The following is an 18,092-nucleotide window of genomic DNA, read 5'->3' as shown; positions in this document are numbered from 1 at the left end:
TTTCAACTATAATTAAACGGTACTTAAATGTAATATTAGATAACCTCATATATAATTCTAAATGTGCTGATGTCGTGCAAAAATTATTAATAAAATCTGGCGCTTTTTGCGAATTAATGCAAAATATTTTGCAGAAATTATTGCAAAAAACATTACTGTTAAATAGTTTTCAGAATTTTTATTATGTCTAACAAAGAATTATAAAATGTTATCGACAAATATTGAAAAAGTAATAACTAATTGACTAGTCATTAAGTTTCGCGCTCTTTGTTGTACCAATTTGCATTGTTTCTACTCAGTATATTCATTTAGGCACTTCAACAATAAGCAATGCGAATTATGAAATCCCTAAAATCAATTTAATTTCATAACTCTGTATATTTTTAAATCAACACGTTGATTAAATATTTTAGGTTAATCTTTTATTTTGGTAATTTAGTAAAAAAATGTAAGCACTTCTATTTTAATACAGTTTATGACATACGTTTTGAAAAACAATGTTAATTAGATGCACAGTGTATATAAATACTGTAATGACTAAATGACCACAATAAAATGGATATAAACTTCAACAATTGCACTTTATAAAGTACTTTAATTGTCTTTATATTTTATAATTTATGGAATTTCTGGGCTTTACAAATTTATTTGGCAGCTAGGCAAATGACATTTTTAACTAACATGCCTATGCCATCCCATCAGCCAAGTGACTCTATGTTGCTATATACGAAATCCGCCCTTTTTAATTATTATACTCACTTAATATTACTTTCTTTTTCTGTTATTAAAATTTGTTTAGTATTTATCATTGAAGAGCGAAGACATATATAACGCCATATTTGAAAAAATATGTAGTCTAAATAGACTATATATCTTTTCAAATAGAAAATGTTGGAAAATATTTTTCAGGCTAAAATTACAAATAAAGAAAAGAAAAAAGAAAGGAGATCTTGTATTAATCGTAAACTGAATGTTGTGAAAGTGGTATAAAAATGACTTCTTCAATATGAGAAACGAATAATAAATCGACGTTTAAAATATTGCCCATGGAGAGCTTAGATTCTAAATTGGTCAATATTCCGCAATTTGGCAAGTGTTAGTCTACTTGTCATAATCGGAATGAAAGCAAAAAAGACTCATTTCTTTTTATTATGCATTGCTGTGTACTACATTCTTCCTTTAAACAAATCTGTAGTTGCAATTTACTCGTCAAAAGCACTTGGAGGATTAGATAATTCTGATGACATACACTTCGATTAAAATCGGAACGGGTCATGTGATGCAAAAATGATACTTGGCTCCTTTTTATCTTCAAAACAAGAAATATTTTTCTAGCGCATTAAAATTCGAGCAAAGGAAAAAAAATTTCAAAAGTTATGATTTGTATTAAATGAATCTGCTCGGTTTTTTAATAAATCTAAATGTTCATTAAAAATTATTCGGTTTATACTAGCGATATGCTTAATCTGGTGAAACTGTATCTTTATAGAGCCACATTTACTGGCATTCTCGGTAAAAATTTGTTTTACTAAAGAGATTAATTTTTGGATTCTCTGGGTTTTAATATATTGAGCAACGATGCAATAAAATATTTTTTTTCTGTCAAAAGATAAATATTTTTAGTTTTTCCTCCACGATGATGGCATGGTATAGCATTTATGTCTCATTGGCTGATACGATTAAATCGGTGAAACACCCTCGCTATATACCACACTTTTTATATTAAGGAACTGGGGCTAAGAAAAAAAACTTACTGCCCCGCTTAGTTCCAGACGTTTGATCACTTTATGCCAACAATATTGGTAACATAAAATTGCTCGTAAGAGAAATTAATGATATTCAAAGGAATTGCATTACTGAATTGATTTTATTCTGCATGAAACAAAAGCTGGAAAAATAATTTTGTGAAAAACATTTTTAAAAATCCACCTTTCAAACTTTCTCTTACTTAAAACTATAAAATATGATCTAGAATGTTTTTCAATCTGTAATTTTTTTCTGATTTTAAAGAAAATGTCCTCTATATACTCCAGTTACAATGTTGAGGGTCAAATGAATCTTGGTCAATGAATTTAAATGCTAAACGCTTAATATTTATAAATCAATGTTGTAATAGTAAATCAAATGATCCTAAAATTGTAAGTATTGAATCTCAAACACCCATTTTAAGAATTTTAAAATTATAAAGACTTGAAAACTAAAAAAGGGATTAAAAATATAAAAATCGTAAGAAAACTTGCTAAAAATGTAATAAAATTTTTAATATAATAAAATTATATTATAAATCATAAATAAGTTTTATTTATAATATAATAAACTTTATATAGCACACATAAACTTTATATAGCACAAAAATATTCTAACACATTTGGTAATAATTGCTCACTTCTATTCAGAGAGTACTAGTTTGTACAGCGAAATGTAATGTACTCCAAAAAAAATGGAGCACTACTAAATAGTGCTCAGTGAACTTTTTACCTGTAAAATAACAAGGTTTAAAGAAAACTAAATTAGCTTCGATTTCGACAAAATTCTATTATAAGAATAATTGATTTAAAAATCTTTATTTGTGACGGGTTCTTTTATGAAGTTTCAAGAATGATCTATAAATTGAATTTACTTAACAAATTTGTATTGTTTTTGAAAAATAAAATCTATAATTTTGTTCAAGTCATAAAGAATTATTTTACAATATAGCTTTCCTTTTTCGCCCTAGCATGTGTACCTTCATTCCAAAATAAGCTGGTTGACGTTTCAAAACCTTGGTATTAGATAAAATAATCGAGACTATATCGATTACTAAAGAGGGATTTGCGTGTTCATAGAGTAAAATGAGATCAAAAATTGCTCCAATAAAACTCCTCTGTCAAACTACTTGATGCGAAAAACCTACTATGATAATGGTTCGATCCCAATGGCCAATGAATGTTCAAAGGTTTAAGTGGATCGATCACTTTTATTCGATAACATGTAATATTACAGAAGCACTGCTTAAGTCATTGAAATGACCTTCAACCTTCAGAAAACATAAAGCTGTGAATGAATATGAAAGTTCATGTAGGCCAAGTCATAAATCGGATAGAGATTGACGACAGATGGATGATTCTGCTGGCAAACTGATCGATTCTTACGTATGTATTTATGAATTGCTTGACCATACCCATGTGCTTCGATAAGCGATCTAAATAGTTTTAATAAGATAATTTGTTAATCGGAGCTAGTGCAACTCTTGAACAAAAAAAGCCATGAAATCGTTTAGATGTATTCATGATAACATTCATCAATATGTTTTGAAAATAATTATTAAATAATTTTTAATACTCCAGCATCTCATTTTTTGTTATTAAATGATAAAGTCTATCTCCTAAAATGGGATATTTGTTTCCCATATATCAGGGTTTAAAAAATTCGCCTATCTTTATGCCTTGAATGTTCTTAAAAATACGGCTGAGTCTATGGTGATGTAGCTCGATTTTTTTGAAATCGAAGAGTCCTGTCGAGGCCAGATTCCAGATCCTCGTCGACAAACTTAGATCCAAAATGACGAAGTTCTGAGAATAGCCATCTTGTAATTTATTTTATTTTATTTAGTGTTTTTTAATTTTATTTTATAATGTAATATTGCAAATATTGTAGAATCTTGAAACTGTTTATTAGCTTGAATACTAGTTGGCATCATTATCCCATTGATAATTCTCGCAACTAAAAAATAGCTTACTTCCGTGCAGAATATATTGGTGTAAAATAGTGTAAAACACTAACGTATCAACAAATGAGTGAAAAATAAATCGCAATATTTTACATTTAGGAGCATGGAGTAAGGCGATTTAAAGTATTAAAAGAAAAAAAAATTAACAGAGCTTTCGGTGATTCTTTCAAAAGGTTAAAACGCAAGTTAAAAAAAGCTCTTATGTTAAAATAAATGTAATTCTAACAATAAAGTTGTTTAATATTTATAAAACAAATAAATTCGGACTGAGCATAATTTGCCTTTTTTTTCCTTAGAACAATTGGAAAAGTTCGCTTTGAAGCCTGAAGACGAGAAAGAAGTATGGCACATAATCGAACATCCTGTGGGATTTGTCATTCTCGGAAGTTGTTGTTGGGCACGTGCAACTGTCACCAACACCCTGATGGGCCGAAATATTTTGCCTATCGTACCTTACGGTGAAAATGACCATCATTGGAGAACGGTAAAATAGTTTTTGAATTGCAAACTTCTAATTGCATTTTTTTAGAATTTTTTTATTAAAAAAATGTATATTGTTTATTTTTAGTATAATATTTTGTTTTATTTCTGGTCCATTCTATTGTTTTGAATCGTTTTTTAAAGGCATATTAACTATTTAACTTAAACAAGTTTTATGGCATAATAATTTGATTTTAGGTCTAAAAGGTTTCAAGTTCAAGATCAGATTCCATCAATGGGGCTGGTTTGCATTGAGTAATTTGATGTGGAAGATTGAAGTGGAAGTTGCTATTCAAATGCCATCCACGTCATCTGATCATGTTTAAAATCAATGAGCTCATCTCAAAAGTAACTTTCGAGTAGTTACGAAATGATATATTACCTAAAATGAATGAAAATCGAAGTATTTTTTCTTCTAGAAAAATCCTAGACTTACCTAATTTGGAAAAAATATTACAGTTCATACTTTTATTGTCAATAGATCTTACTTTTTTTTTATTGGGGAGGGCGTACTTTCATATCCCATGCTTAATACTAATAAAAAGAAACATTCACACATAAAAGTGAATAATTCTTTTAGTTTCTAATGTTTCCTTTATCTCATTTTCTGTAATGAAACTCGAGTATTGAAATATTTCCTGAAAATTATGTTGAAAAGATTCTTATTCAATTTTTTTCAGATATAATTAATTTCTGTAGATATTCTGTGTGTTAAATATTATTAAATATCCTTTTTTCTGTCCAGGTGAAATTCAATTATGGCAAATCTGCAAGAGCCAGGCTGATTTTACCCGGTGGTTATGAAATTCTAGAACGCTTGGAATTCAATGACGCGCAACTCACAACTATCCCTCTCACAGATTTAGAGTTAAAGGTAACTATTAAAAAATAAAGTTGGTATTTTATCAAAAAAAAAGAATTAGACTTTTTGTTTCAGTGATTTTATTAAAATCTCTTAAATACATGAAACTTTATCATTAATTACAGTTTGTATAAAATCAAAAGATTTTTGTTCGAGCACTCCAAATACCCAAAGCAGAACTTTAATTTCTGAATTTTAAGAACCAGAGTGGCTAGTCAATTAACATGTTTATTTAAAATTTCAGTGAAATTCCTAGCTAATAGTGAAGTAAACAAAAAATATATCTTCATTATCCACTTGATGTTCACAGCTTTTATCAAATCAAAATAATTGCCCACGTTTCGTTTAGCACGAGTTTTTTCTTATCTATGAATCAAATAAACTATTTTAAGTACATCCGTAATGGAAACAGATTAGGTTCTCAAAAGATTCTGATATTTTTATCTGATTCATTTCACAACTGTATGTTTTTTGTTAAATATTAAAAGAAACATTTGCATTTACAACATTTGAAATGATTTTTTGCATAATATATTTACAATAAGCATATAAAGAATTGATCTTTTTAATCTCAATCGATTCATTTCTATAATTCGGAATATAATTATTAATACTGAGAGATTGTCCTAAATTAAAGAAGTAGATGTATACCATTTTTTAATAAAAGCATTGTTCCTTAAAGCTGATCAACATCTTAATCTTTTAGTTTAGAAATGAAAACAATAGCAGTAACTAGTAATTTAGGAATTTTTGTCATAAATGAACACTTGTTTGAGCAAATAGTAATGTTTGATTCATTTTTTAAAAATTTCTATAGCGAATTAAAGTTAATTAAAACTGTTCGTATAGTCATAATATCATTAGCCAGATAGACATGATTAATATACAGACCCGATTGAACTACTGAATAACAAATGTTATATTGGCGACATTTTTTGTCAGAAAAATTGCATTTTCTACAATTTTAATTCCCAAATATAAATGGAAGTCATTTATTTCTAGTATCTGATAATGACTTGTGGAGTATTTATCCCACGCCTCTGAACCATTGGATTTTCTTGAGAAATGAGTATTAAATTGTGATTTAATGTGATTTTTCATCTTATTAATATCTTTTTAGCCAAGAGCCAATGCAGACCCATCGGAAGACCCAGGTTTAACAGGAGGCGAGTTGGAGATCACGTTACCACACCCGATGCTATATGACAATGCGCAGGTGCTCGTGGCTCCTGAAAGGAACCAAACGACTTTCATACAGGAGCTGCATAAGTTGCTCAAAGGTGTCACGCCCATTCTCATATACGCTATCGGAAACTCTCTCACGGAACAAGTAAGCACCTTCATTACATTTGTATCAAATATATTTTTCATACTACTGTTTTGCAGCTTCAAAACTAAATGTCAATGAATAGCAGATAAATATGTATAGCATAAAAAAAAAGGAAATTGACATAAGTTTGTAATTTACATATTGATTTTTTTATAAATTAGTCTTTCCAAGTGGATATTTAAAAAAAATCTCTGTTTGGACGTAGTGCTTGCACATTGTGATTAAGCGAATTGCTATTTACATCCAGCATTTGTATACTGGTATTGAATATCTTGCTAGAGCATGTTGCGCGGTATTGAATATCTTGCTAGAGCATGTTGCGCACTATTGAATATCTTGCTAGAGCATGTTGCGCTATCCATGGCAGTAACATCTGGCTGAAAATGGTTACTATTTAAAACAAACCGTCAAATACACAATTGGGGAATTAAAAGCTGTTTTTAAATGAGTAATCTAGAAATTACTTAATGTTGCCTGAGGTAAAATCGAATTCTTGATCTACTGAATGATTCCTTAGGGAGAATTTCGTTGTTTTAATCATAGAATACCTTTTTTAATAAAAAAAAAATATTCTCAACAAGCACTTAAAACAATACTTTAATTACCAGCCAGAGCCAATAGTCATAATTTGTTTATTTTTAAAACTTCATTTGATAGGTACATATTTCTAAATTTATTGATTCAAGTTCATTTACTTGCATAAGCTGGAGATAATTTTTAGTCGGAAATTTTTAAAGACGAAATCTTTGCTCAAGAATGTATTAATCATTTTTTTCAAATTGAATAAACTCTCGCTTATATGTGGAATCGGGCAACGTAACAAACTCTTGTTATGAGAATGGAGGGAAAAAAGACATGGAACTAAATGAAGATTTTTTTGAACAATTTTCATTTACTACAGGTAGCCTCAAGTATGGTTTAAGTAGATATCTAAGCTTACATTTTTTTTATATAAAAAGTGTTGAAATGTCATTGTTCAATCACACATTTAAAAAATGTTGCAAGTTTTTAAATATCATTTTGACAAGGAAAACCTCGGATAATCTAATAGTAGTACTAGTTAAATGTACAAATATCTTCAGTTTGTTATATCTTTTTATTACAATTATTTATAGGATTTTCCTTTTCCTAGGATATAACAGATTTATCCGAACTTCGACAGACACCTAACAGACATCCTATTTTCTTCACCTGTGTCCGCCATCCAGAGCAGTCAGATTTGACAGAATCTGGACAGCATGCTAGAGCATCATCAACATCAGCAAATTCATCCACCAATTCATCCCCCGCCAACTCGTGTCCACCATCCCCTACATCGCCAACATCTCCACCCCGCAACTTACCATATACATACTCTCGTCACCCCCTTGAACAATTGTCTCTGCTACGCCACTGCAACGAGGTACAAAATGCAGAACAGTTCCCAGTATCTGAGCTCTATAATAAATTATCGAATTTGGGATATCTTTCTCCCCCTGGTTCCAGGCCGGAGTACAAAGGATCTCTGGAAGTAGGAAACGAGCTGGTGGAGGATTTCATAGGTTTTTCAAGGTACCTTCCATTTAAGATAAATAATTTACTTCGTTTTTTTTTCCAAGTTAACTTGATTGTTAGTTTTTCATATTTTACACATTGTGCTAATGTATTCTTATAAATGAAATATTCTATTACAGATAGATTTTAATACGAGTTTTCAAAGGTTTGATTCTCGATACGATTAAGTAGAAAATTGCATGTGACATGATATTTGAATCATAATGAAAACTTCCTATTTTATAGGGCATTTATATTGTTAAGTTAAATAAGTGCAAATTTTTTTTAGTTATATTCTTAGTTTAATTTTTTTACTGTATTGTACAAGCTTGCGTGTGGCAACATGCACTATTCTTCTATATCAAATAAACTAGATAATAATTCGATTTATATATTTTCAAAAAATGCTACATCTTAGTTGAACACACGTTTTTAACAAGCAGTTTGGGTTATAATGAAGTACTAATAGTAAAAATAAAGTGCAAAGCATTAATATTTAAATAAAGTGCAGTTGTAATAAAGTGCAAATAAAGTATTGAACATATTGACCTGTGGTTGTTGAGTTTTTAAAATTTTTTTAGAATGTTTCAGTTTTAAAATGCAAAACAATGAAAACTATGAATAGGTGATTTTTAGGGAAAAAAATTCAATAAAATTTACACATTTTAAAAGGTTTTTGCCTGAAGCAGTAGCAATTCATTAACACTAAATTAGTATAGAAACTGTCTTTTTTCTATTGCCATAGAATTATTAATTAATTAGGCTTAGAAAAGGAACATTGATTATATTCATGGCAAATCTTCTTAACTGAATTAATTTCATAACTGTTATTAAGAGAACAAAAAAAAAAAAAATGCAATTTCATTATTATGAAAAGAACAATCCCCTTATTTTACTTGAAATAAAAAATATTTACTATATTAACGAATTTTTTTTACTGCCATGGTCTTCACTTTAACTTTTGATTCACACCTATCTAATCAATGATTCTCAGTAGAAAAGATCTCATTCATTTAGATATTAGTTATGAACTACAAACATGAGTTAAATAGTCAATGGTGGTCACCTTGTTAAATATATTTTCATACTTAACAGTGAATTAATCTATTAAGCATTACAGCATAGAATATATTTAAAGGTTAATGCAATCAATGCCTCTAATGCAAATGTGTTTTTTTTTTCAGTATCCTTATGTTTGTTAGTCACGTGTTGCAGTCTAAACTACTTCTTGCCGCAACCTTGCTTCAAGATACGCATGCCAGAAGTCTACAAAACTTCATTCTGGCAGCATTTGACCTTTCCAGAGACTTAATGATTACACCAAAAAGAATCCAGTACGCACGGTTGAGGGAAGAAGCTCTGTACAGGTCACTGCTTCATCTAGCGTCCAACAAACAAAACGAAATAAAAAATATGATAGCCGAAACAGTGTTAGAGATTAGAGATGATCTCCTGCAGAGAGCTTCTGAATTTGATTTCAAAGGTAAGAACGAGTATAAGGCATTTGAATAGATGGCGAACTAAATGGTGTCCAATATAGTATAATCCATCGATCTCTAGAATCGCTATTGCCAGTAATCTGTATTAATAATAGAGGTGTGTGTGTGTGTTGACGCTCTATATAAAATCGCATTTAGTACATATACGTTAGAGAATAATAATGCGAACCTCAGAGCGATTTTGTAAAATTTTTTACTAGAACTTAATTAATCAAGATTTTTGCGTTTCTTTTCACAACCTTTAAAATTATTTTTGCACAAAAATGATTTTTACTCTTTTTTAAAGCTCAAAAATTCTCTTCTTAATGATACCAATTTAATCGCTATTAAGCTCTATAATCTCGACTCCATTAAGTTTTTTTAACTATATTTTACAATCATTTTATTGTTGTGAATTAAACCAAAATCATTTCCTCGAATCCTTAATAACGCGGGTTTTATTTCCTTGTTGAAAATTAAAGGATAAGAATTTTGTTAAATATCTGTTTGATTCACATTTTTGTTAAGAGTAGAATAAGTGATTTCATTATTAGGCATATATTTGTTTTTTCATTTTACTGTACTTCAAAATTACATTTTTTTAAAGTGCAATCATTTATAAACACTGCTAATAATTGTAAGTATATAAATAGAAAATTGCGGAAGTGTATAACACAATAGCACAAGGAACAGAAAAATGTAAAGCTTCTAAAATAGTATGGCAAAACAATAAGATAAGTATCAAAAATTAAAATTTCTGCTGAGGAGATTATTAAGAGAAAATTACTTAAAATATTTAATTGAAAATTCTAGCAAACTACGGAATCTGGGGATCCAATTTATCCCAAAACCGGCTAGTATATTATAATACTAAAACATATCATTTTCAGCCGATAGATTATTATTTAGAAGGTATAATCTATAATTTGCTTGATTTTTACTTTTGTGAATTTTTTTCTGAAGCATCGTTATATCTGAATCAATCTTAATTTGCATATATTTAGAACAGATGGCAATTTTAGGTTACTTTAATGCCTTTGCATTGGATAAAAATGAATATTTTAATAAAAATTTCAAATTGTTAAAAGTAATTTTCAATGTATCATTCACTAATTATTTGGCTTAAATAGGAAACTATTGCAATTTACTGATATTATAAATCGGGATTTGATTATAAATGTTTTTTTTTTCGGCAATCTCATTAAAATATTAAATGTAAAAAGTGATAGAAAAAATTGGTTTGAATTCGAAATACAGCTTTTGTTTCAGATTAGGCACCAAGAATGAAAATATTAGTTTTTCCCCTTAAATCACATGCTTCAAATAATCTGCAGTGGAGGGAGGATTCTTAGCCTGTTTTTGTTGTTCAAAGTTCAAAAGGCTCATAATAAAATTTTTAAATTCAATATCTTCAAAACAAGAAAAATAATATAATGAAAAGATGGCCTTCATTTACTGTGAATTTTCTAAATATAAAAATTGTTGTATTTCAGGTATTGTTATTGATGAATTAATAAAAGAAACGCCAACCGGTAGAATTGTTCATCTATGCACAACAGAAATTCGGGATATGGTTGTGGAACATGTAAATAAAGCAGTTTCTGCTAAATTAGCATCTTCCATAGAATGGCTGCACGAAAAGTTTACAGGTATGAAATCTTTTTAAAATAAACTGCATTAAATAACATTTTTCAAAATTGTTTGTGAAATTGTATTTTTAAAAACAAATGATGTAATGTTTTTAAATGTTAATTCGAACTTGTTATATTTGAACTGTATTATTCTTGGTAATGAATTTAAATACACTATTCAAGTACTAGTTTTTTTCAACACTCAATTGTTCAATTTATTTTTATTTAATTAAATATTAAAAAGTTTCAAAAATATAAAATGGGACTAATTAAAACGAAATGAATTATTTTATTTGAATCAAATTCAACTATCGTCTAATCATGCTTCTCTTCTTTATCATCCAATAATTCGAATTATTTTTTTAAAAAATCTGAAGTTGAAAAATTATGGAAAATGGGTTTTTTAATGACAAGGAATTAAAATATTTCCCTGAAAGACAGCAACTTTAAGAATCGCTATTTGATAATCTGTGAATGATTTATCCAAAGTGAGAATCAAAAATAGAATTTTAATCGCACATTGAGAAATTCCATTAACCCTTATGGAGTTGTTTTTCAAAGGTGTATCCTTTTATATTCGCCCATATGAATTAATTAAATCCTGCTCTACTTTTGAAAAACCAGCTCTTCTCGTTAATTTAAATACTTGTTGACGCATTCATCTATTTTCAAGTAAACCAAGTGGGCCTTTTTATTTAAGGATTCAAAGTCTGCTTGTACTTTTTTTTCGCTCAACAAAACGCGATAAATAAAAAATATCTCTGAGGTTCTATTCAGTAGAAATTCTATGACCTGACGAGACCTGGAATTCGCGTTTTAGAAGTGTTTCAAACCTTTTATTCGTTATACGCATAGAGAGGCATATATGAAATTCCCATAATCTCAAAATCGCAATTTCAAATAGTTTTTCAAAATAAATTGGTTTTTAGGGCCGTTTTTTTTTTTACATAATGCTTTTTTTAATTTGTGATCTGCATTTTACGATTTGAGTTTCAAATAACTGGGTTTTGCATTACATCCTCTTTTTTTTTTTTTTTTTTTTTTCAAAATTTGATTATACTCATTTTACGAAACGCGAAATTCATTTGTAAACTATATTTGCCCTTTTAATAACTTGTAATTTGAATCCGTTTTCTATAAATCATTGAGGGAATATTTGGATAACATCTTATGTTTCTTTTAATTGTTATGCCTTTGAAAAGTGAAGAAAAAAAAATTGTATTATGCAAAACTTCAGAATAAGATTATAGCAAATTTATTTTAAACAAAATATTTATAGAAATGATGCACTGATTTATATAAATCAGTTACGGTACTTCTTAAAACATTTTCTGATTAATATAAAAAAATTTATTGGTTTCACTGATTTCTTATTTTGGATTTTCGTAATTGTAAAAATTATGTAGTGAGAAATTTTAAATCGATTTAATTTTGTGTTATACTCGAAAGAATATAAAAAAAAAAAGATTCAGAAGATATTCACCTAGAAATAAAATTAAAAATGATTTTAAAAATTATGAATTCCTTTTTTTTACTTGGAAAAAAAACTGGTAAATAGATTCAGTGCGCCTTTTTAAAAAATCGCAGCTTTATATGTTTCAGTTATAACCAATGAATTTTATACATGAATTAATTTAAATAAGTATTTTGTACATAAGAGTGAACGAATTTCATTCATTGACTTGGTTTTTATATCCTGCCCATATTATATTTTGAAATTTCAGCTTTTTTATGTCAGTTTATTAAATATTGGAATTTCCTATTTGATTTATCATCAAATATCTACAATGAAATATTTGACCATGTTTGGGATGAATTTTTAAAAAAATTTCTGTGAAATAATTATTTTAAATTATTGCATAAATTAAATTGAAAAATATCCATGAAATCAAAATATAACAGCTTAATGCGAAATGTTTTTTAAAAATAGAGAAACAAGTTTTAGAAAATAGATATAAAGCAAAAACTTTCTAGTTCAGAAATTTATCACATGATTGATTCAAAATTTTGCAGATAGCTTTAAAATGTTACTTAGTTGCTGAACTAAAAATAATTTGTTTTATTATGCGATCTTTAAATATTGGAATTCGACTGATAAATAATGAGATTTGCATTTTTCGCATTTTGAAGCATTTAAACAATTATAGAATATTTCTAACTGAACAGATTATTGATTCTTCAGTTTAGAAATTATTTAAAATTGGAACAAAGAATATGGATTAGATTTTAATTAGAGGTTTTTCAATAAGAAAATTTTACCTAAATTTAGCATCTAAAGATGTAGAATAGCATTAAAATCTATTACAGAACATTTTAAAAAATCAATTTATTTTCCCTAATAATTTGGAAGCAAATTTGTGTTTTGAAGTCTTTACTCAAAATTCTTAATTTCTGAACAAAGTATTTCGATATTTTCACGAAAAAAATCGTTTTTTCAACATAGTCATTTACCTTAAGATAAATTGAAGGTCTGCATACTATTACAATTTTCAAAAGAATGAACTTTTAATACATTGTGCTTAGTAATATTTTATTTAATAGGTACGTTAGAGAGATGTCTTATAAGTCTAGAACAACAAGGGGAACCTTCAGTTAACGATGAACAACATAGACAAGCAAGCGCTGCGTTGAGGCATATCCTTACAGCTGCATATCAGGTAAAATATTTTTAAAAATATACTTGAATAAAATCAGGCTTGATAGGATCTATTATTAATATTGTTCTCTTTGCTTGATTATAATCAAATCTTATTGGATTCATTTATTACAGGTTGATGTATCTTTCCGAAACAGCGCTTCTATATTTTGGTTTTTCATGCAGAAAATGCAACAGGTAAAATTTTAAATCTGTATTCACTGAAATTAAAATTTGGCATTAAAATTTCAACTTCGGAAATATTCTGAAATACTTTTAGAATTTTCTATTATCCACATCATTATAATGAAATAGAATTGTTATGGGAATGATTCTGAATATATGAATTTTCTGGAAAAAAAATGTTTAATATTTCATACAAAAAATTTTATTCAAAATGTTGCATTTATTATATTAAAATGTGCATTCCCTTTGAAGATATCGGATGGAGTTAAATTTGACTTGCATTATGTTTAAATTAATACCTCATTTTATAAAACTGTCATTGTAACGCAAAATACGATAGCGGGCTTTCATTCTAAAATTCGATTTTCAAAGCAAATCAAATACATAATTGCTTCATAAAATTGACCCTGCCTTAATTATTATGTATTTGTTTTAAATCTTTTTCGGACAATTTTCATATTTCTATTGTGTTTTGCCTTCAATTTTCATATTTGATGAACCAATTGCACAATTAGTTTCCAATTGTGTATTAATGATTGAATTTATCTTATTTCTTTTCATTGAAGTGTCTTTTTGACAGTATAAAATGTAAATATAGTATAACCATAATGTAATTAGTATAAATGAACTTCTATCCCTCTTTAATAAATTACTATAACTAGGCGCATTCTTTAACTATTTTTGGTCATTTTTTGTGATGGATTAATTCATCTTCGCGTAGCATATTTGAGTGCGCAGCGCAACATAAAATTTTACATCCACTCTCTGTCTTCTATAACAAGGGAAAAAAGGAACACGATGTTGAATATATAAAATTATATTTAGTTAACTGGTATTTGATTTTTAGTTTGACACATGCGATTGTGACGTCATCCGAACAATATTTCAGAAGTGTTTTAAGAAAGGCTTTTATTTTGTTTAGCAAGATTTATATCTTTATTTTTCTGGAAATTAAAAAAAAAAAAAATTACAATATTTCTTAATTGCATATTCGCTTTTTTATAACAAAAAAAAAAAAGGTTTATCACAGCATGCATTAACATTACAAAAAATAGAATAAAAACTTTCTAAGGCGTTTTTTTTTATTTGTTTTGAAAATGTTAAGCGCATTATATAACAAAACAGTATAAAGGGTACACTATATTCAGAAATAATTTAAAATGTTACTCACTTTCAAGCAATTCATATTTTTTCTCACAAGTAGCAAATCTACAGTGACATTATTTGCATTCTCCATTTTGCTAATCTGGAATATCAATGCATTTATTGTTAAAATCATAAAATAACAAACGCCATTATTTTTGATTAAAATAATTTTTATATTACTTTTGTTATTACTGTACCTTTTTAAATGCAAATGTTGGCTTCAATAGTAATTTGAATCGTATTTTGATATTTTTAATTGCAACATTTTTAAAATAAAACATACCGATTCTCAGTGTGAGCCAGATAATGCCATGACTTAAGGTTAATCATCTGTAACTTCTGGAGCTTCCTTTAACCGATATTCTTATTATTCATAGATTGCTGAGGTACTCCCGTGGAAACTACCATCGTCTATTGATTCTCGGTGGAAGAGGGAGGTGGCCTTGAGGATGCTGTCCAGCCTCAACGAAGGTCATCTGGCTCGGTCCATCTGTCACCAACTGCAACAGAAAGTCCGATCCTCTCACGAACGATTCGTGGCTTCTCTCACGCAACTGGAAGAAAGACACCTGGACAGGCTTGAGCAAAGGGAAGCAGAGAGACGAAATGTAAGTAATAAATTGTGTTTCTAATTCTTATTGCATCTTCTTCAGTCATGGAGTTTCATTTTTATTGCTTATTTATTACTTTTGGTTATGTTTTTGTTTATTTCCCAATATGAGAGAGTTAATAATTTGAATAAATTCAAATTGGAAAGAAATCATCGAATTATGTACTAAATCATTGAATTTTATATTTAATATTATTATTTCTTGACTTTTAATAAATTGTCAGCATTGTAAAACTGATTTGCTTTGTCTGATCTATCTTTAAAGATTGTCGGAACTGTTTTAAATCTTCTTTAGTTCTAAATTTTGAGAAATTCAGTATAAGGGGAAATAGTATAATTTTCTGCTGTTCTCACTTGTTTCGTTTCGTAACTGCAGAACTACTGAAGATTTTTTGTAAGATTTACCCACTTGCTTTCTGGCATTCAGTTTTATGGTTCTTTCTAAAATGATGAGCTGTTAATGGATATGCGATCTAAAATTTGAAACGCTTATGTCTTTGATCTGTTGTTTGTTTCATATGAAACTAGTTTGTTTTAATAATTAAAGAAACGTAATCGATCTCAACACCTCAATGCTTTATTTAATTTCGTAGGTAAAGAGTATTGCATCCAAGTGATTTAGAATTTATATTAAATCATTATTTCTTCAATTTTAATTAGCAACCCGAATTTTAATCTTTAAAAGTTTACTAAGTGTTATTAATAAAAATTTGGTATTTGTTAAATGGCATTCAATCGTTTTATAAACTAATTATATACAGTTGCCAAATCTAATTGTTTCATGGTTGTTTCTTCTTCATTGCAGGTTCGTACTCTATATGCACCTCAAGTCGCCAAATTATCTCTTGAAAGTTCCTCTTTAAAAGATATGATCCAATATGGTATGAAGCATTCTTTATTCATATAAAATGATACATTGTTAAATCATCATATCAAAACCAATATTTCCTCTGCCAATTTACAAATATTAATTTTGATCTTCCGAATTACAGGCATGCCACCACTAGGACAAGAACTTGGTAGAGGGCATTTTGGAATAGTTTATTCATGTAAATCATGGGCAGGACAAAGTTCCTTAGCAGTCAAAAGTGTTGTCCTTCCCACAGACAAGCACTGGTACAGTTTAGCCATGGAATTCTTTTATCACAAGTAAGATTTTGTTTTTGCTTTCCTATTTTGTAAGAAATTGGTTTTACTAAGCATTAAATTATGCTCAATTAAATTATAAATATAATATAGGATTTTACCGAACATTATTTTACTGCTTAGATACTTATAAAATTCAAAGAAATTTGAGTATAAAATTAGCATTAAATGTTTAGTTTTTAGAACTTTATTTCTGTATTGATCATTTGTATTATATATTAAGGTGCCCCAAAAGTTTCTTTCTCATCGCGCTATGAATGGCCTTATTTGGCCCGGCTTGTGCAAACATGCAGGCTTGTCTATTTGCCATCTATGTCATCGGTTTCAGTCGTACCAGAGCTCTACTACACCCCAAAAAAGTTCTGTTGTCCATTGGGTGAGATTGGAAAAGCGAAATTTTCTACGAGCTCCTTCCTTAAGGTGAAGCAATAAATTCCACTAAATACTGTCATCAATTGGATCAATTGAAAGCTGTCGCAGCAAAAAAAAAAAAAACGGCCAGAATTAATGAACCGACAAAGCGTTGTTGATCATCATGATAACGATCCCACATATTGCATTTGTCGTAAGAGAGAAGCTCTTACAGTTTGGTTGGGATGTTTTACCGCATCTCGCATACTTTCCAAATCTCGCTCCATCTGATTTTTACTTCTTTCTGTCCTTAAAAAACTCTCTTCGCGATAAGCGCTTTAAATCCACCAGCGAAATAAAAGCGCACCTCGAAGATTATTTCTTGTTCAAAACACAACAATTCTGGAAAGAAGGCATAATGGGGCTTTTTGAGAGATGGAAGAAAGTAATACAGCAAAAGGGTTCTTACATAACAAAATAATTTCTTGCACAGTAAATATTGTGTATTAATTTCACATTAGAAACAGGGAAGAAACTTATGGGACACCCTAATATGTTATCTACATTAATTTGTATGTATATTTTTTCAATACCATCTATTTAATATCATATTTCTAAAATATTTTAATGTTTCAATCTTTTTTTTTTAATTTACTATAATGTTTAATTTAAATCTTAGTAAAAATGTGGCACACTTTTGTGTTTACTATTTTTATTTCGGCTAAGACACCCTCTTTATAACTTGAAATCAATTAGTAAGTATACCATCAGGGGAGGTTTAATAAATTTTCATCCAGTTAGATCACCGCTACGGCTTTTCACTAAATTTGGCTTTTTTGACTGTAGGGTGTCTCAAATGTCTTCACTGAATGCGGCCGAGAAGCTCAATCCTCAATGTGTAAGTCTATACGTGAGTAACCATTTCACTTTTCGTGGGAGTAATTCAAAATATGTATATTTTTTTCGCGTATCTCATCTAAATTAAACAGGGCTAG

At 28.7% G+C, this 18,092-nt stretch overlaps 1 protein-coding gene across 2 annotated transcripts in view; it reads left to right on the top strand.

Annotated features, from left to right (window-relative positions):
• Positions 1-18,092, top strand: part of LOC129961871 (dual serine/threonine and tyrosine protein kinase-like) — a 99,458-nt gene that overhangs the window by 74,969 nt on the left and 6,397 nt on the right. For both annotated transcript variants that reach the window (XM_056075487.1, XM_056075486.1), the window contains exons 2-12: positions 4,006-4,193; positions 4,935-5,063; positions 6,172-6,381; positions 7,514-7,932; positions 9,099-9,397; positions 10,886-11,041; positions 13,565-13,680; positions 13,794-13,856; positions 15,368-15,598; positions 16,406-16,481; positions 16,593-16,749. In XM_056075487.1, the coding sequence (XP_055931462.1) occupies positions 4,134-4,193; positions 4,935-5,063; positions 6,172-6,381; positions 7,514-7,932; positions 9,099-9,397; positions 10,886-11,041; positions 13,565-13,680; positions 13,794-13,856; positions 15,368-15,598; positions 16,406-16,481; positions 16,593-16,749 (1,916 nt within the window). In that variant the 5' untranslated portion in view covers positions 4,006-4,133. The remainder of the gene's footprint in view (positions 1-4,005; positions 4,194-4,934; positions 5,064-6,171; positions 6,382-7,513; positions 7,933-9,098; positions 9,398-10,885; positions 11,042-13,564; positions 13,681-13,793; positions 13,857-15,367; positions 15,599-16,405; positions 16,482-16,592; positions 16,750-18,092) is intronic.

This window comes from Argiope bruennichi, chromosome 2 (genome assembly GCF_947563725.1).
Source record: "Argiope bruennichi chromosome 2, qqArgBrue1.1, whole genome shotgun sequence".
NCBI lineage: Eukaryota > Metazoa > Arthropoda > Arachnida > Araneae > Araneidae > Argiope > Argiope bruennichi.
This window is presented reverse-complemented; position numbering and strand designations above follow the sequence as displayed.